Source organism: Halichoeres trimaculatus, unplaced genomic scaffold, assembly GCF_033239565.1.
Source record: "Halichoeres trimaculatus isolate MK-OKI-2021-1 unplaced genomic scaffold, fHalTri1.1 fHalTri1_scaffold_18, whole genome shotgun sequence".
NCBI classification, from domain to species: domain Eukaryota; kingdom Metazoa; phylum Chordata; class Actinopteri; order Labriformes; family Labridae; genus Halichoeres; species Halichoeres trimaculatus.
Window position 1 is genome coordinate 26,477,606 of NW_027437196.1, and position 24,572 is coordinate 26,502,177.

At 38.3% G+C, this 24,572-nt stretch overlaps 1 protein-coding gene across 1 annotated transcript in view; it reads left to right on the top strand.

Annotated features, from left to right (window-relative positions):
- The window catches only part of kcnh2b (potassium voltage-gated channel, subfamily H (eag-related), member 2b), a 434,397-nt gene that overhangs the window by 382,368 nt on the left and 27,457 nt on the right, over window positions 1-24,572 (top strand). The window contains exons 7-10 of the mRNA XM_074692997.1: window positions 13,888-14,067; window positions 16,580-16,683; window positions 18,765-18,903; window positions 23,311-23,465. Coding sequence (XP_074549098.1) covers window positions 13,888-14,067; window positions 16,580-16,683; window positions 18,765-18,903; window positions 23,311-23,465 — 578 coding nt within the window. The remainder of the gene's footprint in view (window positions 1-13,887; window positions 14,068-16,579; window positions 16,684-18,764; window positions 18,904-23,310; window positions 23,466-24,572) is intronic.

The window sequence follows — 24,572 nt, forward strand, 5'->3', positions numbered from 1 at the left end:
CTAATTTCAAAGAAATAAGAAAAAACTTTGCCTAATTATCACCTAAGTGTGATGGAATTTGCAGACTTCTGAAGTAAAGTGTTACCCCTTTTTTCTCTCTTTCTTTTTTTTCTTGAATGGAATTTTAAAAGGTAAAATAAAGAAAGAAAGAAACTTTATATCCCTTGATTTTAAATAGTAAAAGTAAATGTTAAAGTGTAATGAGTAGTCTGGGAAAACTTACCAAAGCCATTGTCCTCTTAGTGTTATTTCAATATAAAAAAAACTCTCAGGTTACTTTATTTGTACCCGTAGGTAGATTTGTTTTGCAGTTTGGGAGATCAACATCAAACAATTATAAAACACCAAAGACAAGATATTAAAAAGTAAACATTGAACATAAAACATTTAGTATTATTATGTTCAATGTTTACTTTGTGATATCTTGTCTTTGGTGTTTTATAATTGTGTGATTCAACTGGATTCAACCTTAAACACAATCACTAAAACCAGTAACACCCGATTTAAAATACCCAATTAAATACACTTCACATTAAAATATATTAAAGAACAACAATTCATTGCAAAGTGAAGTGCTCTTCTTTTACTTTTCTATATTAACAATCTAAGAAAATGAAAATAAAGGTATCATAAACAGACCAAAAATTAAGGATCTAAAATTTGTAAGAAATCAGGGAGCCATCGATTAAAAAATTCTAAAAAAAAAAAGTCAATAAATAAATAAAAATAAAAAAAACCTAATGGAGCTGGGAAGTCTTCCTTTAGTTCACCTATCCCTCTCACATGTGAGCTTTGTTCAGTGAGTATAACAATGTTTTGTTGATGTCGTTAGTTTGTATTTTTCAATAATAAATTATGGTAAAAATATTTAACCCCTTAAACACTTGTGTTGGATGAAATTCACCCGAACATGCCCCTGGGGAAAAAAAAAAAACGCAACAGGAAAACATCTACCTTCAATGACATCAGGGACTGGCCTGAAAATGCCCAGGGACCACTGAAACTGAAACCCTACAGAATGAAAATTATGTTGATACATTAGCACAGGTGAAAATCACCTAGGGATAGAGTTTGACGGTTAAGAAATACTGAGAAAGACTAGTTTAAGACTGTACTCACATTAGTTTCAAAAGTTTTGTTTTGTTGCTTTGTTTTTTCCCTGTTTGGCCTGAGTCGATCGTCTGGACTGTGATCATTTATTGGTAAAAGATCTTGTTGAATCTGAGCAGAGTAAAACATTATTTTTTTTAAAAAAGAAGAATTTTAAAAAACTCTCAGCTAAAAGTTAGTCAAGAGCCCCTGAGCTGTTTTTAGAAAAGTTTAGTTTATGCACACTGAAATGTTTTCAGTGTTAGAGTATGTGTTTGTGGAGTGTCTTAGCGTTAGCTTAGCGTTGTCCTCCAGGCGATGCTGCTTGTCACAGTAACTCCTCCATCACTTCTGTATGTTTTTGTTTTGTTTTGTTTTTTTTGTGTTTTCTAGTCACATTTTTTTTTTTTTATTTATTATTTTTTCATGTGTGTGTCCATGTGTGATCTGTGTCTCCCTCTTTCACGTCTTCATGCTTCTTCAACTGTGAACTTTTTCCTGTACGGTTGAGCTCTCAGTCTGCAGAGTGTGTTTCCCCCCATATCTCATACTCTTTCTCTTCTATTTCTATGTTTATGTCCTAAACCAGCTGTTACTATGTCAAAGTGTTGTCAAAGTACACTTGTGTTGAAGTTATGACTTCCTGCTGTACCTGTGTATGTGGTTCTGTCTCTCTCAGTATCGCTTAGCTTCTCTCTCCATTATGAAAGCCGCACACACACTCACACTCACACACACTCTCTCTCAAACACACACCTGTATTTAATGGTCCATGCATTTGACTTGATGGAGTATTAACAGACTCTGGCTCCACACACACAGTCTGTCTGTGCCTGGAGCTGGATGTTTTGGCTTCACTCTTGTACAACAGAAGGGTATATGTTTATAAAGCGTCCATGAGAGGAACACAGAGCTTTGTAACCTCTTCTTCAAACATTCATCATCCTGTTTACTGTGCATGATCTGAAACTCTTGAGGCAGTCTTGAGTCAGTTTTATTTTCACATTTGAGTTATCATGTGTTGTGCACGCTCTCACACCGTCCATGAAGCTGGTTTTAAAACTTTCATAATGTTTTTTACACTTTTAAAATAGATCAACTCTCATGTGACTGAAGCAGCACAACAGGAAATGAAGACTGCCTTTAAGATGACACCTGCTCCCATGATGCTTTGAGGTGTTGACTGAAATCCTTTCACTTTGACTTTGGAGGAAGAAGCACATTGAAAAAGATTTTAATTAATGAGTGGTTAAAAATATCCCAGCTCAGAGGAGTTTTTCTTCTGTCTCCAGTTTCTTTAGTCGTGTTGGTCTCCCTGCTCAAACTGTTCCTGTTTCGGCCTTTTTAAAGTCAACAACAATTTACACGAGTGTCCCTGCCAAAACATTTTTCAACAATGTGAGAAATGGAAGCTTCCCAAAACCATCAACACCCCGACAGAGCACATGGAGGCTGCTGTAAACCTCAAACTGATTCCTTTTATCAGATCTTTTCTGAGACTGAAAGTTTTCAAAAGAGCTTCAAGTTTGATCAAATTTCCAAACTGAAAGGTGCTGTTAGACTACAAGTAGTGTTTTTTTTTTTGTTTTTTTTAATTCAGTCTAATAAGATTTTTCAAACTGCAGCACTTAATGATGCCTCACTTTAGAAACAGTTTCCTTGAAATCGTCAGTTTTGGTGTCAAACCCTTGTTTATGAGTCAAGTGCTGAGGTGGTTTGGAAGTTTTATCTTTGCTGAGAACAGTCTCTACGGATAGTTTTTCTTTTTCTTGACTGAGCACTTTGGGGATTTGTTTCAACCCAAATCTGTAAACGAGAAAAACTTATGTGAACACACAAAACTGCTGGAACAGCCTGGTCTATCCTTCCAACTATCTGTCCATCTCTCCTTCCATCCATTTAGCGGTCTATCCATTATCCATCCATCCCTCTGTCAATCTATCAACCCTCAAGTTCATCCATCTGTCCATCTTTTCATCCACCAATTTATCCATCAATCTGCCAATTTATACATCATCCATCCATCTATCATCCATCCATCCATCCATCCATCCATCCATCCATCCATCCATCCATCCATCCATCATATATTAATCCATCCATCCATCCATCCATCCATCCATCCATCCATCCATCCATCAGTCCATTATTAATCCATCTAGCCATCATCCATCCATCCCCGTCCATCTGTCACCCTTCCTGCCCATCAGTTGATCTGTTCATCCATAATTCATTCATCTTTTCTTTAATCCATTTGTCAGTCAATCAATCACTCTATTGATTATTCATTCTGTCCATTTATCTATCCATCCATCCATCGCTTTATGCATTTATGTATCCCTCCATTCATCCATCCATCCATCCATCCATCCATCCATCCATCCATCCATCCATCCATCCATCATATATTAATCCATCCATCCATCCATCCATCCATCCATCCATCCATCCATCCATCCATCCATCCATCCATCCATCAGTCCATTATTAATCCATCTAGCCATCATCCATCCATCCCCGTCCATCTGTCACCCTTTCTGCCCATCAGTTGATCTGTTCATCCATAATTCATTCATCTTTTCTTTAATCCATTTGTCAGTCAATCAATCACTCTATTGATTATTCATTCTGTCCATTTATCTATCCATCCATCCATCGCTTTATGCATTTATGTATCCGTCCATTCATCCATCCATCCATTTATCCATCCATCCATTTATCCATCCATCCGTTCACCCATTCACCAGTTTATCCATCTATTCAGTCATCTGTCTTTCCATAATTCATCCATCATCTATCCTTTTTATCTTTTTATCTATCCTTCCATCCTCCACTTCATCCATCCACTTCATCCATTCATCAGTCCATTTATTCACTCATCCATCCAACCATTAGTCCCCAGTACGTCTATCTATCTATCCACGTTATCAAAGTCAGTCTCTGTGTTGATGTCATTTGACGGATTTGCAGACTTCTGAAGTAAAGTGTTACCCCTTTTTTCTCTCTCTCTTTTTTTTCTTGAATGGAATTTTAAAAGGTAAAATAAAGAAAGAAACTTCATATCCCTTGATTTTAAATAGTAAAAGTAAATGTTTAAGTGTAAAGAGTAGTCTGGGAAAACTTATCAAAGTCATTGTCCTCAGCATTATTTCGATATAAAAAACACTGGATTCAATCTTGAACACAATCACTACAAACAGTAACACCCGATATAAAATACCCAATAAAATACACTTCACATTAAAATATATTAAAGGACAACAATACATTGCAAAGTCCTCTTCTTTTACTTTTCTATATTAATAGTCTCAAAAAAATGAAAAAAAAAAAAAAAAAAAGGTATCATAAACAGACCCAAAATTAAGGATCTAAAATTTGTAAGAAATCAGGGAGCAATCGATGAAAAAAATCTAAAATAAATAAATAAATAAAAATTAAAAAAACCCTGAAAGTTTTCAACAGAGCTTCAAGTTTGATCAAATTTCCAAACTTAAAGGTGCTGTTAGACTATAAGTAGTGTTTTTTTTTTTGTTTTTTTAATTCAGCCTAATGTGTTTTTCAAACTGCAGCACTTAATGATGCCTCACTTTAGAAACAGTTTCCTTTAAATCTTCAGTTTTGGTGTCAAACCCTTGTTTATGAGTCAAGTGCTGAGGTGGTTTGGAAGTTTTATCTTTGCTGAGAACAGTCTCTACGGATAGTACGGATAGTCTATCTATCTATCCATGTTATCAAAGTCAGTCTCTGTGTTGATGTCATTTGATGTATTTTATGTCATCTTAAACTGTATTATACAAACCTGGAGATGTTTTTTTAGAGATCTTTAAGTGTAATCCATGTACGATATAATCTCTGCTGGATTATTGACAGACAGCCGTGTAAATGTCGTATCTGGGTTTATCTGATCTACAGAAAGGGGAGACTTTGATACTCTGACTAAAAGTGACTGACACCTCAACCTGAACGCCAAACACATCACATTGATAATGTCAGTTTATTGTCAGAGAGGGATGATGGGGCACAGATCAGGAGATAGCCCCTCGGAATTTTACACCTGTGTTAGTCAAGATATGACAGGTCAGAATATGTGAATATAGAAATCCTCCTCACTCATAAAGTGTATCAATACATCAATACTCCACATGCTCTAGATATGATGCACATTTTAACCTTTGCTGTTTTGATTTGATGTTAACCGAGTGAGCAGCTGCCATCACTGCTGTCTGTGTTTGAGCTGAAGATGTCAATCAGATACCGTTGGCTCCATCTGACTTTTAGTTTGGAAACACTTTGTGTGTGTGTGTGTGTGTGTGTGTGTGTGTGTGTGTGTGTGTGTGTGTGTGTGTGTGTGTGTGTGTGTGTGTGTGTGTGTGTGTGTGTGTGTGTGTGTGTGTGTGTGTGTGTGTGTGTGTGTAAGCCAGCAGCTCAGTCTTCTGCACCGATAGAAGACATGATGGAAGTTTAATGATGGAAGAAGCTTTGGCTGCTCAGTCATCACCCTTTGTGGGACTGCAGCTGTATTGAACTCCTCCACAGGTGTGTGAGTATGTGTGTGTGTTTGGGTGTGTATGTGTTTGGCCGTGAAAAGGTGAGTCATCACCTTCAGAGTCCTCAGCTTGTGTTCCAGCCAACACTGTAACCTTTCCCACCTTTGTTCAGCTTTTTTATGACAGGTCTTATTCTCATCAGCCATCTCTGAAATATGTCTGATCAGTGTTTCTCAAACAGTCAGGGAGAAATCCAGTCTGACGTTTGGGGTGAAACACTTGACCAACTTCTTGAGAAATGCATTTGTCATCTATCTTTTTATCTCTTCGTCTTTATTTTAATTTCCTCCCCAGTAATGAAACTTAAAAAAAACCTTTGTAGTGTGTGAAACGAACACTTCTGTTCTGTGGTCTCATTACAACAATAAATAAATGATGGGATTAGACTTGTAAATTTGTGGGACCAGCCTTGAATTGTGTGTCATAGCAGAAAGCAAAGAGAGTGTGACAGCTTTGATGTTTGAAACAGATGAATACCACACGTCTGACGTTTTGGGCTCAGTTTTGATTTCTATCTTGTCAGAAGTCACTCTGAAACATACAGCGTCAGATAAAGTCGAAGTGACACTGCAGTTGTCTGCAGCCTGAGCTTTGGCTCGCATTTCAATCTGACTTTTGTGCACAAACAGAATCCAGCTACGGTTATCCAGCCAAGACTCTAAATGTGCACGAAATGTCTTTTTAAAATTCATATTTTTACAGTTTTATGAGAAACCTCAGCATTCTCAAACTGACCTAAACCCAGAGTGTCACATTCAGTCCATGCAAATCCTTCAGCCTCTGCCTTAAACGTGAGACTGAAGCACAGACGATGTGCAGAGTTTGGTGGTGTCACGCAGATTACTGGATGGGGATTCCTTAACAGCGTGTTGTGCATGAAGCGAGACAACACGTCGTCTTCAGAGCACAGGCGGTTAGCTCTGTAAACTGTCCCCATGCAGCCCCGAGTCTCCTGCCTGCAGATCTGTCCTCAAATACACATCTGCCTTGTCTGCTCTTAAATGTGTCTTGACGTCTGAACTGATAACAATCCTTGTGGCGATGTTTTTAAGTTTTACACAGATGGCTAAAAATAACCCAGGAGACAGTCCAGAGGGGCACAGGGCTGAGAGCGACCTTCCTCTGAACTGTAGGGGCATGCGTACATGTGTGTGTGTGTTGCTTCTCATTATGTGAACATGATATGATTTTTTTTAAATCCCTTAAACCAAAAAATTAAAGAGCCCAAATATTTTTATTGCATCTACATTTATTCTCATCTCTTGTAAAGCTGGAGTGCAAAACTTTTACACTCTGCAAATGAACTTCTGTGACATTTAAGCTCCTTACAAATGAGTCCAAACAACAGTAACCTTTATTCAAAGATCCTGTATAAAAATACACGACACAGCTTTCGGGATTAGAAAGTCTGAGTCAGTGGTGCCAAACCAGTTTGATTCTCATCTGTTCCCGGGAGGTGAAGGAAATAGATTTATTTTCTTGTTTTTAAACTAAACTTTAAAACTTTCCCCCCCTGTTCTCTTTTTCAATCAGATCCATTCAGAAGCATTTTTCCATTCAGAAGCATTTTATTGCACCACATTAGAAAAAAAACTAACTTCAGCACATCACATTTTTCACTGGCTGTTAGTAAAAAAATGTGATGATCATGCTAGCATGAGAATCAGCCTGTTTGCTTACATTCAGAGTTCATCTACCCCCTTTTAAATTATCACTGAAACATGACCTTTCTGTGAAATATGCTGAAATGCACTGAAAAGAGCACATTGCTTTATAAAACAGATGTGAATATAGATGTATAAATGTTAACATTGTATATGCTAAAGTATAATAGCATCACATTAAGAATATTCTTAACACTCACCAGGAAAAATAACCACTGACGGGGAGATAAGGGTTTTAAAGATGTCAAACGGTCGCATGCTGTGGTCAGCGAACTTTAAACAGCCACAAGCATGCATTAAGAATTGATTGATAAAACTCTTTTTGAGGTAGAGACTGACATACTTTCATGCTCTGGACAAAGTGGAGACTTAAAACATGTGAAATCCACTGTCCTTCTCTATCTAATAAAAGGCATCAAAGCCCCCTAAAAAATAACTTAATGAACAAAAAAAAGAGTAGAATGTCTCACATAGTGCAGGCACATAGGTAAGGTACCATGCAAACAGATGTTCACTGACATGAGCAAACATCAGTGTGTATAAATGCTACGAAGGTAGAATCATTGTGAATGTGTCTTTATTTTTGATTCATTGCAGTCAAATCTAATGAGTAGTTTTTGGAATTTGAATAAAAAGACCTGTTCTCCTGCTTAGTAAAACTGCTGGACATCATCAGCAAACAGAGTCAAACGTTCAACCAAAAACTAAGGGAGTTTTGCAGATCATTACTTTTTGCTACTGCAGCTTTTGGCAGTGTGGTGTAAAATTAATAGAAATGTTTAATATTTGATTAACTGTCCAGCTCTCCTGGTGCCAACCAAGGATGTAAAAGTTAACTAAAACAAAACTAAAAAGGAAAACTAAAATTTAAAATACATTGCAGTTAACTCAAACTAATAAAAACTAGAAAAGAAAACAAAAACGATAAGTAAACTAAAACTGTATCTTGTGTTCACAAAACTAACTGAAACTAACTAAAATGATGGACAAAATTCCCTTAGTTATAGTTTTTGACAATATTAATAGCCTTTAGGATTTAAATTAATCCAACACATTTTCCCAACCAATTTTAGACAGTTTTCGGCAGTTGTCAGCGCTGTACGGCACCATCATAGCGACGTACCGGGACGTACTTGTTTACAGCACTGACTGGCTGTGCACTGTGCTGCGACGAAACGTAGTGGAGCAATGAATCAGAGCATCTGTAATAATTTAATTGTTACGGAGTCCAAGTTTTTATTTATTGAAGCTCATATTATATATATATATATTTTATAATTTATGTTAATATTAATTTTATGTAATTTATGTCAACATTATTTTATATAATTGATGCTTATCTTTTTTATATTAAGTTTATATTATTTTTTTGTGTTTAAGGCAGCAGCCAACAGTTCAGTATCAGTATGACAAAACATTTACTCTGACCTTTTTGAATCCTGCACCTGGTTAATAAGGTATGAAAAAACTAAAAGTAAACTGAAACTAAACTAAACTAAACTAAAACTAAGCCTTGTTGCAAAAATCCAAACTAAATAAAAACTAGACTGCCTGCTCTAAAACATATTAAAAATAAACTGTAATGGAAAATAAAATGTCAAAACTAACTAAAACAAAACTATAATGACAAATCCAAAACTATTATAACCTTGGTGCCAACTTGTGATAATTTGATTTGAACGATGTTATTCAATGTTTATGAAAAAAGAGGACTTGAACACAGCGCAACCCATTTAAAATACTTTTGTCACCACACCATACTGATGAAAGAAACATTTCTACCAGGTTGATTTGTACTTTAAAGTTTGACCACAGCAGCGATCATGACACTTTATAGAGGGATTATACGTTTATCAACAACGCCAGAAAGTGTGACCCTGTTAACTGGTGACTCTTGGCTGTTAATCACTGATACTGTCGAGAGTCACCAGCTAGCATGGTCGCTATTAACTCCAAAACACTGGTTGCCCTGTGACGGTCAAAACTTGACAGAAGTTGTCTCTGTTGTATAGTATCGTTTATAAAAACTGATCACAGAACAACCGTACATTTTTATGCTGATAACAGGTTGAATTTAGTGTTTTAAAACACTAACTCGTCTGAATAAATGGAGCTTAACGCTGCTTCTGCGGTCGAGATGACAATCCCTCTAATGTATGCATCCACAGTGTTCATGTAATGACTCTCTCTGCCTGAGGGGGGAGACAGAGTCCTGAGACGCAGGTTAAAATCAGACAGTGAGTTTATACGTGTGAATTCTGAATCTGTCTCCAGGTGTTACTCCTTTTATCTGAAAACAACAAAGTACAGAGGCTGAAGCGGGGATGAGAGGGATGAATGGATCACACTTTTACCAGACTTAACCATAAAAAACATGAAACAACCCAAAGATCAAAGACGGTGAGGTCAGGCATTAGAGATAAGAACAAAACCGTCTGTCTGAAGTCAAGTTTGTCATTTGATAAAAGAGTGTGAAACTGGTTTGTTTCCTTATCACACCATAGTGAGCTGTCCTCTTTAGCATGTTTGAACCTCTTTAGCATATTTCATCATTCTGCGGGATGCCCTGGAACCCTCTCCTGGACCCCGATCAGAGAAGAGTCTTTTCCTGGACCAGCTTTGAATTGATGAATTCTCCACAGAGGAAATAAAGACAGATTAGATCAAGAGAACTATGAACTATATCAGCTCCTAATAAAAGTCTAATAACTCTCCATGAGCTAATTCAGTTTCTGAGAAGAGCTGATCCAGTACTCAGTGATATCCGTGCTCTCAGCAGAGATTTGAATACAGAACGGCATAAATACTTGAAAGTAAAGCCTTTGAAAGCTTAAGACGTGAAACAGCTGGCTCACTTACAGAGAGCATACAGTCTAATATTTCTCACTTATTCATAATAAATCAAGCAAATGTTGTCCTGCCAAATCAAAGCTCCTCTAAGAACGACTCCAAGAGAAAAGAGAATGATGAAGAAGGTGCTCAGCCACCAGATGTTTTCAGCATGAATACATGAAAGAAGTCTGTCACCGGGCCAGAGTGGGTGAAGAGGAGACAAGAAGAAAGACTGCTCTGAGAGTGGAGGGGAGGAAAGGAGAGTAAAAGGTAGACAGAGAAAGGGCGGCTGAGTCAAAGGAGGAAAAAGGATGTAGGGAATGTTTAAAGGGATGAAAAAAACAGCCGTTCAAAAGCCGGAGAAGAAAGGAAGGTGAGATGGGAGGCAGGATGAATGGTAATGGGCAGACGGATGAATGAAAAGTGACAGAGCTGCTGGCTGTGTGAGGAGGAGAAGGAGGCGCTGAGGTGGAGGGATGCCTCGACAGAATCTTGAAATAGGGAAAGAAGAAAGATTTAGCAGGTCAAGGAGAGAAGCTGAAGGGCTGGATTAAAACTCTCACTGTGCCAAATGAGAACAAACAGGATTTCCTTTCTTTTTTTGTTTGACCTTTTTTCCTACCTGTCCCAGCGTCTGACACCAGTATGATTGCGACACACTCTGTCCCCTCTCCGGAGGGAGTGCTGAGGCTCTGTCAGCCTGCTGTATTTGTCCCTGCCTGCAGGCTGAGCAGAGGTCAGCTCTACCTGCATACAAATGTGTCTGCTGCTCTGCTGCACTGCTCCAGGCTCACCACAGATCCCCTCATGCTCACACAAAACTGGAAGTCTGTTTCCAAATCAGGGGGAAAAAAGAATCAAAACTTACACAAGAGCTCTGAGGTTGCACGGTTATGAGGATATCATATAATATCACCAGTACTTTGATAAATTGAAGCTCTGCAGAAAAGTTCAGGGCTAAAATGATTCCTCCAGATGTAAGAAAAATACATCATGGCTCCCAGATATAACTTATAATTTGTTTTGCAAACACAATCTCTTCAGATTAATTATGACACCCTGTTAAAAAGTCAGATCTCAGTTTAAAGAATCTCACTGACCCAAAATGCGGCCCATATGTTGTGTCTTAACTGTAGCACAGACGCTCTCCATGAGCCTGAGCTGTATCTCTGTTTAATTGCTTAAATACTCTACGTACAACTAGATGCAACCAAGCACAGATGATGGACAGCATTCCGCAGTGTTTTGATCAAAGGAAGCTCTGCCTTTGGCAAATGTCATGATTTCTTGACTTAGGCAATCCATAAACAGCACAGGTAAACTGAAGTTAACCAACACAGGGGCTGAAAGCTAGCCATACTTTCTGTACTCTGGCTACTAATGCTGGCCACACATGAGCCAATTTATCATTGTCTACCTGCAGTGCAATAAGAAAATGTCACAGGAATATTTTCTAGCTTATTTCAGTCATCCCTACAAGCCTAGTTTAACATTTCCTCATTCTGTGTGTTATTTCATCATTTACCATCTTTACCCTGCTGATTTTCTTAACTCTCTGGTGCATGAAATGTGAAAGTCTATATCATATTTTTTAACACTTGTGTTTTTTTTTATTATTTATTTATTTTTTTGTTTTGTTTTGTTTTGTTTTGTTTTTTGCCTTTGAACATGGAGAAAAGTTTTTGATTTATTATTATTATTATTATTATTATTATTATTATTATTATTATTATTATTTTTATTATTATTATTATCATTATTATTATTATTATTATTATTATTATTATTATTATTATTATTATTATTATTATTATTATTATTATTATTATTTTATTTTTATTTTTTTTTTTATTATTATTATTTTTTTTTTATGTGATTTTTTTTTCATGAAGTTAGAGACATGCCCACTCCAGTGGACAACATGCACCAGAGCAATCAACATGAAATATTAGAAATCAATTAAGTTATTTATTTATCTATCAATTCAAAGCTTTGCAAATCTTTTCAACATATTTTCACTCATTTTAACGTTGTTTTTTTTTTACAAACTTGGTGTCGCATGATGTTCACTTAAGGGGTCACATGGTTAATAATAATCAACTGCCTATATAAAACAAAATGTTCAAAAAAACAAATAAAACAATACAATAACTTCTATCTCACTGTAAACCATCTTTTTTTTACCTCTATGGTTCTTTTGGATTAAAATGGTGTTCAAGATATGCCAGTCTGGCAGTCATTTTGGTGTCAGAAAAAATTGAGTTGCAGTTATATCGACTGACCACTGAAGAAGTTCAAAGGAGTTGAGCAGCAGAGAGCATTACATTTTGGAGAAAATGGCTTTAATCTGTCCATTGCACTCACCACTGTACACCAGAGTGTCTTCTGGGGGTCTTTTTCTTTCTTTTTGGTTCTAATTTGTTTTCATATATTTCAATATTTCAAATAGTTAGAGTTGTGATGTTCATTTTCACTTTTTTAAAATGAGTCCATGTGGAACTTCCCAAGTTTTAGAAAGTAGTGTTAAATAGAGGGGAAGTGAGTTTTTTTTTCTATTATATTTTGATGAAAAAGATTTAAGAAATAGAGTTAAATCAAAAAGTAACCAAGTGCCATACAGACTATATTTTTGACAGACCTGAATATTCTTAGTTTTTTAAATCATGTTGATGGGAAACACTGACACAGATAATGTCATTAAGCTTTACTTTAACCAACAAGCACACCAGAGATAAAGACTGGTCAAGTCAGGAGCTAAATTTAACGCTGTAGAAAATAAGTCCCACTGCTGACTGAGAGTAAAGAGCCCTAAACAGGTGATAACAGACGTTTGTTGTTCCTGAGTGACCGGGATTCTCTGTCTGCTGGCTGCACAGCGCTCCTCCCTGCAGTTCCTGCTCTGTTTACAGATCCATAAATCCACACACTGTTGACGTGAGCGCTGTACACAATGAAAAGTCAGTAGGAACTCCCCTCTGTATTTGTCAGATGAATTCTAATGCTCACTATTTTGCCTCTCCATACTTTCATCACAGCAGCCGAGCGTCTGCAGCTCACAGTGTGATTCTATTAGGCAGAGACACCAGGCAGCCTGCGCTAATGCCTATTTATACTGATTCATTCCTGCTCTCGCTCAGAGCCATGGTGCTGCAGACGCTGGAATACATTACTGCGAGGAAAGCTACTTAGAAGTGCTCTATAATACCCAAGATTTCATTCCCAGTGTGTTTGTGTGTTAATGTGTTTGTGTGTGTGTGGCAGGGGACAGAAAGGATCGTCGTGGGTGGCTCGTGGTCATTTTTAAGTCAAAGCACCTGTAGAGGAATAGAGGATCTAACTTAAACTTTGGTGGCTAACTGAGTGTGTGTGCACTTGCCTGGATGTATGCATTAGCACATCTGTGTATGCAAAGTGCATGTATGTATGTGTGAAGCACTCTGCCTTGGAGGGTAACCTTAAGAGGGTCACTGCCTTCAGAACAGCTCTCGTCACCTTCACTGGACACTGGCTCCATCGCTGTAATTGCAAAATGTTGTTGTCGTCGCCGATGTTGGGCGCAGCACACATGTCATGGAAGTGGATGTATATTTCATAGAGCAGCCATAAGCACTAACGCGTCCTGCCAGTGTGAGTGTGTGTCTATTAAAAGCTCAAAGTGATGTCATCAACCTCCTCTTCATCAGCGCTCTCTTGTAATCAGTGCTCTGGTGTGATTTGGTGTCTGATTTCCTCTTTGTCCTCCTGTCTCTCCACAGGTGCTGTCTTTGGGTGCAGATGTGTTGCCAGAGTACAAGCTCCAGGCTCCTCGCATCCACAAGTGGACGGTGTTGCACTACAGCCCCTTCAAGGCAGTATGGGACTGGCTCATCCTGCTGCTGGTCATCTACACCGCCATCCTGACGCCATACTCAGCTGCATTCCTCCTCAACGACCAGGTGAGCTCTCATCCAGGGATCACAAGCTGCTTTCATGGCCTCATCACATTATAACATGGGATCTATGTCTTACTTTTAAATATCTAAAAGTAATTTAAATTAATTTAATTTAAATTCAGAAATAAGATAAAATGGGATCATCATCACTAAAATTGGTTATTTCTAAATGCTATTAATACTAAAAGTCTCTTTGATGACACCACACAGGCCAGCAAAGTTGAGCAGTGACAGGAAAGATCTGTCCTTTCTCTCTGCTGAAAACAGTTTCTTGTCTGCTGTTTGTGCTAATGTTGATTCCAACCCACAGTCAGCAGTTATTCTGCAGTGGTCTGTTCAAACTTGAGAGTCTATCAATAAAATGAAGAGTGAGGTTACGTTAGCTCTGCTTCGTGAAGTTGGAGTTGGTAGATGAGCACTGGTAAGACATAACCAGGGTTCACAAACATTACAGACACGTCTCAGGGCACCAGGCTGTGAGAAACACTGAACAGATCATCTGCTCACCTTCTGGACAACTAACTACAAACTGAGTTTACAAAGTTTGATTGTTGTCACCTTTCAAACAATAGCTCTACCTAAATACCTTAACATACTTTACCTTGACCCTTTGCATCCTGGGAAAAGTTGCTTTGAACACATATAGGTGAAAAGACGTGCTCTCCAAAACAAATGCACACCTTAAAAAGAGTCACATCTTTACAGCAGTGGTCCCCGTGCTCATGGGAAATGGAGTCTTTATCCTGTAAAAACATTGATTTTGAATAGTCCTCACACAGCGTTTTGAACGATGAAAAAATTAGTGAAGTTTGTTTTGAAACAGGTGTTACACATCTTAAATCAATAATCAAACACTTGCTGAGGGCATGTGTCCGCTCTGGTAACCTTAAATATTAGGTGCTTCTTTCCAGCACTTTCTTTTGTACATTATGGGAGTATCCCACAAAACTCCTTGCATTTTACACGTAGTGATTATTAAATCAAGCGTAGAGTTAGTTCAGGCAGGCCACGACGTCAAGATCTAACAGCTTAGCTGTCATCATCGGTGCAGATCGGCTGATTGATCGGCTGACTCCCGTGTCCACTTCCTATTGGAAAATTGCCTTCAAAGCGGGCTATTTAAACAGCTCCAGCCCAGCCTCATTCCTGCTTCCTCTGCTGGCATTTTGAAACCCACCTCCACCCCAGCTCCTCCTGTCAATGTATTCATGTTGATTACTCCCTGCTTATGCCATTCATGATGGCTTGTGATGAGCAGGAAGGTGTGCTCTTCCTGCCTCAGGCTTTCCACACAAGCGCGTGCAAGAGCAGGGAGTCCCAAAACAAAACCATACTGCCAAATGAAACAGTGTGAGTTAATAAAGATTATTTTGACAAAGTGGTCCTGACTGAAAATTCTTTATAGTTATATCGCATTTCATATTAGCCTTTGAAATAGATTTATTTTTAAATAAGGAGCAAAAGAAACTCAAAAACAATTACTCATGTAAGGAAATGATGTTGCAGTTACAGCAGCATCTCCAGAAATGGAAACTCCCCCCCCCCCCCCCCCCACCTTAAAAAAAAAACAGAAGCAGAGTTAGTTTCTCTTCATATGGACCTCCACCATTGGTACTCAAGTCTCGTCCTTTTTTTATTTTGATTGGTTTGTAATGAAGAAGTGACTTTGAGAAGCTGGTGGTTAAAATTATTTTAGTGTTGTGAGTGCAAGGCCTAAGAAAACTGAGGGCATTTTATTTCTTTTATGACATTAGTTATGAAGTTGGTGCTAGAACCACAAAACACATCACCAATGGGTGCAGCCCCTTGTAGTATTTTGTTAATGTCACATTCTCAGACTCCACATATTTACAAAGCCTCTTCTCTTCTCCTCATTAGTGAGCAAACTCAACAACAGATAAATAACATCTTAAGATACAGCAAGAAAAGCTAATCCCCAAAAAGCCTTTCAAATAAATACTTCAAAAAGTTTTTATCTCATTAAATTTCAGGTCAAGTTACAGGGTAAAGTAAACACTTGGGTTTGTTGTTTGTCATTTCTTAGGGTCAGCACATGTAGTACATGTCATATTTGTGTTGGAGAAGCTGTAGCACAAACAGTGTCTCTCCAGTAAATAAACAGAGCAGAACAGAATAAATAGTGTAATTTTAGTGCCAGTAAGTTTCAGTGAAAACAACGATGGAGAGAGTATCAGTGCACAAAGAAGATTTCAAAAGCGCTGGAAACAAAGCTTGGATAAACATAGATTCTCTCTCTGAGGATGAAATAAATGAATAAGATGAAAGCCTCTCGATCATATCTCTGTTTGTGCCTGATTTGTTTGTCAGAGTACCTTAGCTCCTCATAAGTCCTAAATCCTGTATTTTGTGTCACTTCTTCATGTTTTGTCTACAAATATATGCAAATTACCCTGACTTCCTTTATGCTAATCCATCTGAAGGAGGTAAACTGTTCTATTTTCAGAGCGACAGACTGAAGCTGTCTTTTCTACTTTGTCTGTCTCCCCTCTCTCAGGAAGAGCAAGCCATGCAGAACTGTGGATACTCCTGCTCTCCTCTCAATGTGGTGGACCTCATCGTGGACATCATGTTCATCATCGACATCCTCATCAACTTCAGGTCTGACATTAATAAGCACTTTAAGTCAGATTGGTCATCCATGATCTAAACATGGATGATGTGCATCGTGTTGAGGAGTCAACAGGTGTGAATGGTTGGTGAAGTGTAAAACCAGTGTCTGACAAAGAAAAAAACACACTTATTTTACATTTTATGCACATTAAACATCAAACTTATTTCAGTTTCCCTCTGTCTGAAGAAAAACAGATTATTGCAGATTATAACGGCACGCACTTGTGTTATTGTTGCTTCAGCAGCAGCATTTGTCAAAAGTGTAGCAAATCATGGTGCTACACCCCTTCTTTTGGCATCAAATACCTCATTAAAATTAAAATACTTTGAAAAATGATCAGTTGCACATAAATCAGCATCATGATGACAGAAATCTTGGTTGAGAAAAATAGATTTGATGTACTTTTGATTTTCCAGTTAAGCACAAGTCTCATCTGTAAACAGAGGAGACAGGCTTGAAGACCTAAACAGCAGCTAATGAGCGGGAGGAAGGTCTCTTGAGCGGAGCTGTTCATGTTTTTTAAAGTTTGTGATGTGATTACAAACCTGCTTACACCCCAGTTTTACCTGAAACTTTTTCAACCAGAAGTGATTGAAAAAATGTTTTGGCTTCACCTTTAGGAAGCAGGTATATCATCCATCTCTAACACAATCTATGTTTAGTGCAAGTGTTTTTATCATTATGTCAAATTACACCATGAAGATGGAGACGTAACAGACTCAGATCTGGTGTGTTCCCGACAGTTAAAGGTCCTGTGAGGAACTTACTGTTTATCTCTTTACTAATCTATGATAAAGATAAAGATAAGATAAAATATACTTTATTTATCCCTGAAGGGAAATTCATGTTGTTTGGGCTCACCTTATGATTAAAGAATGTCCACTGTTGATTTTCAGACTGTTTAATAACCACTCAAAAACTCCTCACAGGAGCTTTACAATGAGGGTCCATCAGTACATCTACCAGAGCGGAAATGGTTAAATTCTTTTACAATTTTTGGGGTGGGGATACAATTTAACCTTTGGCCACTTTGCCCCGTACTGTATAAATCCACTCAAAACAGTCCAAAAAAAAAAGTTAAAATCAATAACAGCTTTGTTTAAATTATATAAACATTTAGAACAGAGACAAAAAAAACATTTTAAATCATCAAATTATATTTCATAACTATTTTGTTAAAGTTTTTCCCTCTTCACAAACACATTGTTTTTCATTACACTTCCCATATTTTCTCAGATTCTCAATTTTGAACATTTCAGTGTGGTTCTTGGAAACCAAAACAAAAACTAAAGTCTTTTTGGAGCCTAAACCTGTGCGAAAATACTGCCCCCTTTGCTGGCTAATACAAAATAAACTGCCTTCTTAGGTGGAAAAAATGTATGCTAAAGTGATCTTCTGTGTTTTTCACTACCCACCAAAATGTCCATATTTCACACAAGTTTATGACCCTAGGTGAGGAAAAGTCCCAAAATTCCATGAGGAAAAAGAAAGGATAACTGCTACTTTGGTCAACATGAAAATGGATATATATCGGATATATATATGACCCTTAAAATATTAAGAGGGTAAAGTTGTGATTTTTTGATGATTTAATTTTTGTGAATTTTGGTTTGATTTTTTTTTCACCGGACCATGTGAAAAGTAGAATGATGGTATTGCTCTCTAAAGACTATCACTTATTTTCCCCAAAAATGCACATCACATGAGTCAGAGAAAAACAATCCACCCACTGCTGGAAAAAAGCTGTAACTTTTTTCCAACTCAGCTTATGAACAAAAACTGAAATGACTGAAAAGTGACTGAATTAAAAAAAAAAAAAAAAATCAATTCTTTAACAAAAAAATGTTTTTTAAACAAAAATACTGATGCTTATGTGAATCATTTTTTTTTTCTAATGTCAACTTATTAAGAATATACAAGCAGATGCTGTCTCTCTGATGTCTCAGAGGGGTTTGCCTTGAAGGAGCTTTTATTCAGTAGAATAAAATAAACATGTAGATGATAGATAAGACATCCCAGCAAACACTGGCTGTTGTTGCTTTGACTTGACCTCCCTCCTTCTTCTCAGGACGACCTACGTGAACACTAACGATGAGGTGGTGAGCCATCCGGTGAGGATCGCCGTCCACTACTTCAAAGGCTGGTTCCTCATTGACATGGTGGCTGCTATCCCCTTTGACCTGCTCATCTACCGTAATGGAGAGGAGGTACGTGAGGGCCTGTGAGCACCAGCTGAGAGGGAGAGGAGAGGCAGGAGAGGAGGAGGAGAGCACATAGACATGAGCCTGTCATTACTGATGCTGTCAGAGATCTTTTAATAAAATCAGACTGAAAGAGGGGATGAGAAACAGAGAGGAGGTGAAGGATGGAGACAGGGAGGCAGTGGGATTCAGAATCAGAGAAGCTGAGGTGGGTTTACTTCTTGTTTTATAACTTAATTGTCTCCACGGGGAGTCTGACTGCTGTCACCTGCAGTGGAGCATCAAAATAAATGTGTCTACCTCACGCTGTATGATGGATTGAATGAAATGACACTGATAGAGGAGGTCGTCTGATTAAGTCACTAAAAGACACTGACTTCACAGAACATTACATTTTGATGGTTGATAGATTTGTTAAAGGATTCATCTTTTTCTTATTCTATCATACGATTGTTAACAACTTTCAGATACATAATATACAAGCTTTAATATGCAAAAAGGTATTGGAGACTCAGGAATTTGTTTTTCTTGTTGTTTTACTTTTCAGGTCCTTAATTTCCCAAAATATTCTCTGAAACTCCTCTCACAGTGGGTGCTGGTTTAGCTTTGAGGTTAAAATCACACACTGCATCCACAGAGATTGACTCCACCACTCCTCTCTCCTTGTTTCCATCTTTCCTCTGTCCTGTGGGGAAGAAAAGCCCATAAAATAGTAGCAGAAAGAAAAAATAAGTTTGCCTCTAAGAACTCTCGCTGTGAGAGTCAATCACCCTCTCTTCACCCGCTCACCCCACCTTACATAAAACACTCAGTTTGTCTATAAATTGAGCCGTTAATTGAGACAATTATGAATCATCATCCTTTGGCGTCATCACTGACAGCTCAGAAGTGGCACATGGGTAATTTTCTCATCAATATGATTTGAAGCATTGCATTTTAGGATTGTTAGTGCCATTTATGCTCCTTTTTGTTTCATAACTTGAGTTTCAGGGAGAACTTTGCAGAGCTCACATACAGGATCAGGCACAGACACCCAGATAAAACAGACTGGCTTACATTCAACATTTTCTCTCATTATTTTGATTTATTAAAGTGTAAGCTGCTTTCAGAGTCATCTGGAATATTGAATAGTTTGACAACATTCAAAACATGGGGATGGTAACAGTTAGCATAAAAGACTGAATGTCATACCAAGACGAACTGTTTATAAACAACTGATAGACATCCTGCTCCTCCCTTTGTACTGAAGTAAAGCCAAAATATCCCACACCAGACATTTTTACCTTTTTAATGGGACGTCCAAACTGACGCACTGACCGTAGATGGTGTTGCATTCAGGGAACATGAAGGAGTTACATCTACTAACCTTCTCCTCTGATTGTGAACACTTTATACAAGGATCAAAAAAAGGTTTTATTCCTTTTCAGTATTTGTAACTTCAAAAACAAGCACAAAACACAAATAGATCAATAAATAAATAAATTTTAATAAAAAACAATGTGCTTCATGTAAATGCAAGGAAAAAAACTTTTAATTGCCTGCTGCAACACAGGCTGGCAAGTTGGTTTTGATGTCAGTGGCCAATAATGCACCTTTTCTATTAAAATAACCAGGTGCTCCTTTGGTGCTGTGGGTCTGTTGGTTCTGATCATGTTCCTCCTAAGAGGAGACCAGTTTGGTTTTCATCTGCAAGAAGCCAAATCGGAGCCACATCATTGAGTCACTGTAAAACCTCAGTACATCACTACATACATAGCCACCTACTAGGGATGGGTGAGTACCGATACCAGGTATCGTATCGGGCCAATACCAGCCTTATTTCAAGGTATCAGTACTTGTAAAGGCTGCCAATGCCAGCAGTGGATACTCAAAGCAAAAAAATCTTGCATTAAGTCCTTCTCGCCAGTAGTTGGCGCTAAGTTGCTGCAGTTTGACACCTCAGCTAATGTGCACCAGGTCCTGTTCAGACAATATGAATGAAGCAGGGAGAGTTAAAATTTAAACTTTATTTTGCACTTCAGTTTATTTGGAAAAAATTACTAAAACTCTGATGTTTGTTAGTTGTTGTTTTTTAGCACTTCTGTAAATTTATTAAAAACAAATAAACTCATAGGGGATTTTTGTGTTTTAACTGAATGCAGTGACTGTGCTGTCTTTGTTATAAATTATCCGTCACTGTTAATTAAAATTTTAGGTATCAAAAGTGGTATCAGTGAGTACCCCAGAGGAAGTACTCGTTCTGGTGTCGGTCTAAAACAAAGTGGTATCTAACATCCCTAGTACTTATTAAAGGATGAATGCCTGATACAGAAGTCCACAAAGCAACAATAGAGGATTTCATTGTAAAGATGCACTGCTGCTTCAATTTCACCTTTTTTTTCAAGTTTATAATGAGAAACTCCAACAAAACTACAGACAACTCTCGTGAAAGTTTTTCTTTATAAAAAGGCTGTTCTTTGCTGTGACTGTTGGTCACAGTAGCCCCGCCTCCTGACATTGTCCACGCTTTGCTCTGGCCCAGCAAGGAGTCGGTGCTTACGAAGGACCAGTTTTCAGCCCCTGGGGCCAGTGTTTTGTTAGTTGGAAATCAAAGAACTGGTGCTCAGTCAGGCACTGGCCTGGAACTAGCACTAGCACCAGCACCAGCTGAGTCAAAAACAGGTATAAGTGACTTGAAGATTTTAGAGGAGCCTATGGCTGCCCAAAATCCCCTGGATGCTGATATCCTACATTGGTGACATCATTTAGAGCTAGAGTCAGAAAGTAAAAGCTAGTGTTGACTCCTCTATTTAAATAATATCTAACTCACAGATACAACAGTTTGGATCCCTATGATCAGACCAGTCCACTTCAGGATAGACTTAGTATGTCAGCCATTCCTCCTCTTCTATTGATTGATCGATTGATTGATTAATTCAAAAGGATTATGAATATAGTAATAATAATTTCAACACAGACGCCTTGTAAAAATGTCAGTGTTAGCCATAAGGCCAATTTTTCATCCTTCATTCCCAGATCAGGTCAAAACAATAGAAAAAGAAAAATAAGGTCAGATGAAGACAGACAAACAAAACATCCTGAGAGCATAACAATGAAACACAATACATCACAGTTACATCAGCTTTACAGAAAGTGCGAAACAGTACTTAAAGTGCTGTTTAGTGAGATAGCTAGAGATAGAGCTTCATGTGGAGTATGATGTTATACCCTCCCTTTGTAGCATCAAATAACAGATCAAAACCAAACTTCTCTAAAAAATTAAAATTGAACGTACATTAGCATGAGCTCTGTGAGGTTTTCTGCAGCTGGTCACTATGGAGCAGTAAAATGACTTGGCTTCACTTTCAGGGGATGTTGTGCCGCCCATCATTTTATACTGTGTGTAAGATAAAACAAAAACATTGAAAAGTCTTTTTTATAAATAACACCCACAGGCTCAGGTTGAAACACTAGTACATTGTGGGTCAGAACCCTCTTATGAAATTAACTTCAACCAGCAGCTCCATCTGTATCCATGTAAATGAACCAAAGTTTGCAAATAAGCTTGTTCTCCTCTGAAGTTGCAGGAGCAGATTTTTTTTTATCAGTGCTGTGCTTTTATAAATGATGTAAAAAGTGAAATGATGGAGGTTTTGGGCAGAGAATTATATGATGTGGGAGGTTGATGTTAGTAGGAAGTGGTGGGAGTCAGATGAAGAGGGAGGATAAGGTGAGCTACACATGTAGGCCGCTGCAGCCTTCTGATCATACTTCCCACGTAATGAGCAGAAAAGCAAAGTTGATGGAATCACTCCACACAGCAGCTCAGAGCTGTATAATTACCAGAGTATGGGCTGATTAAAACGCCTTTGGAAATAACAGGAAGCCTGTAAGTAATACAGAATGATCAATCTGTGATTCAGCCACCGATCAAGCCAAAACTGATGAACGTGGAAATTCCCCAACACTCAGGTCTGCCAAGTTTCACTTCATTGATGCTGTCCGTGAGAGGCCACAGAGCCAAGGAAGGAGAGTTTCCTCAGCAGACAGAGATTATTTACTGTGAAGACACACACACACACATGCATATATACACTCACACACACACACACACACACACTCGGCTCTCTGCCAGCGCAGTAATCGGCCTGTTACTTATTTGTTGTATGGACATGGAGGGGGCCAGCTGAATACAAGTGCAGCCCACAGAAATAAAAAAGAGTCAGGATTTACCTCCTCCACAACGGTGAATCACATCAGGACATGCACGGGGCTGCACCACCAGTGTGTGAGAGTGTGTGTGTGTGTGTGTGTGTGTTTGAGTGAGTGTATGATGAGATGACAGCAGGTGGGAATGCAGTGAGGTGATATCAGAGTCACTTTGTTTTCTGCTTTGCTTTATAATACCTTATCTGGTCTTCTTCCTGCCAACAGACCACCACTCTGATTGGTCTGCTGAAAACAGCTCGTCTCCTGCGCTTGGTGCGAGTGGCCCGAAAGCTGGACCGCTACTCAGAGTATGGTGCAGCTGTCCTCTTCCTCCTCATGTGCACCTTTGCCCTCATCGCTCACTGGCTGGCCTGCATCTGGTACGGGTTCATTTGTCGAATTATCTAATGATGATGTCTTTGTTTCATACAACACAACTTTAAAGTCTTTAAAAGTTTATGAAGGTGTGCTGACAGATGTTTTGCAACCACAGCTATCATGATGTGTTTTTTGACCTCAGGAACTTTCCCCCAGTACTAAAGTGCATCTTGACTGTCAGAACTAGGGTCCAAATGTAGTTCTTGGGGATAAATTTACCCCTTGTAGGAGCTTGGAGGATGGTACTTTCAAGATGTCCAGGAACTTTGAGGGCGGGGCCTGTGAGCTGAATGTTTCTGATTGGTGGAGCAGCCACAGTGTTTTATCTCCATGACAAGATGACACCATAGACTGTATAAAATGTGAACAAAGTCTATGTCCGTGATGTCATCCATGTGTTCTAAATGCAGACTAACAAAGCCTGTCAGTGGTGGGAGCCATATTGGAAATGAGGCAGGTTTCGAACCTCCTAACTAACAGCTATGATTGGACAAACCGTGATCTTAATATCCTCCAAACTGCTGTGTTAGGGATAAATTCACCCTTGCAAAGTTTGGGCCCAAATAAGGGATTCAGACACAAGCCTTTTTTAGAACCAGGCTGTTAATATGTTTTTTGAAGCCATAAAAGTCATTGTATTTTTTGTTTTCTGCATTGTGTAGTGTCTGTTTTTTCTGCAACCGGCCTCAAGTGGACATTCAATGAACCACAATTTTTTAGCACTCTGCATAGGCTTAATTTTTCTAAACTGGATGTTGCCCCAATAATATCTCCTCAATAAGGGTCTTCTTTGAGCCTGTTAGTGTAAATGTGTCTCTGTCAGCTCCCAGTCTTCAGTTTAAAGAGTGACCTTTCAAACTGGAGACCTTCAGCTGAACGTGTCAGTGGATATCTAGTTTTGAACAGCTGTTGATACATCCTAGTTTAGTTATTATTATATGTATATTAGTTCATTAAGTATATGTATTTTTGTGTTTAAATATCATCAGATAAGATTTAATGATGATCTAAAGCAGTTTTCTATCAGTGGGCTCATTCACGGGTCAAAGCTGTTTCGGCAACAGCTTTGTCTCTTGTCCCAGTCTCCATTCAAGTGTTAGCAAATTTAT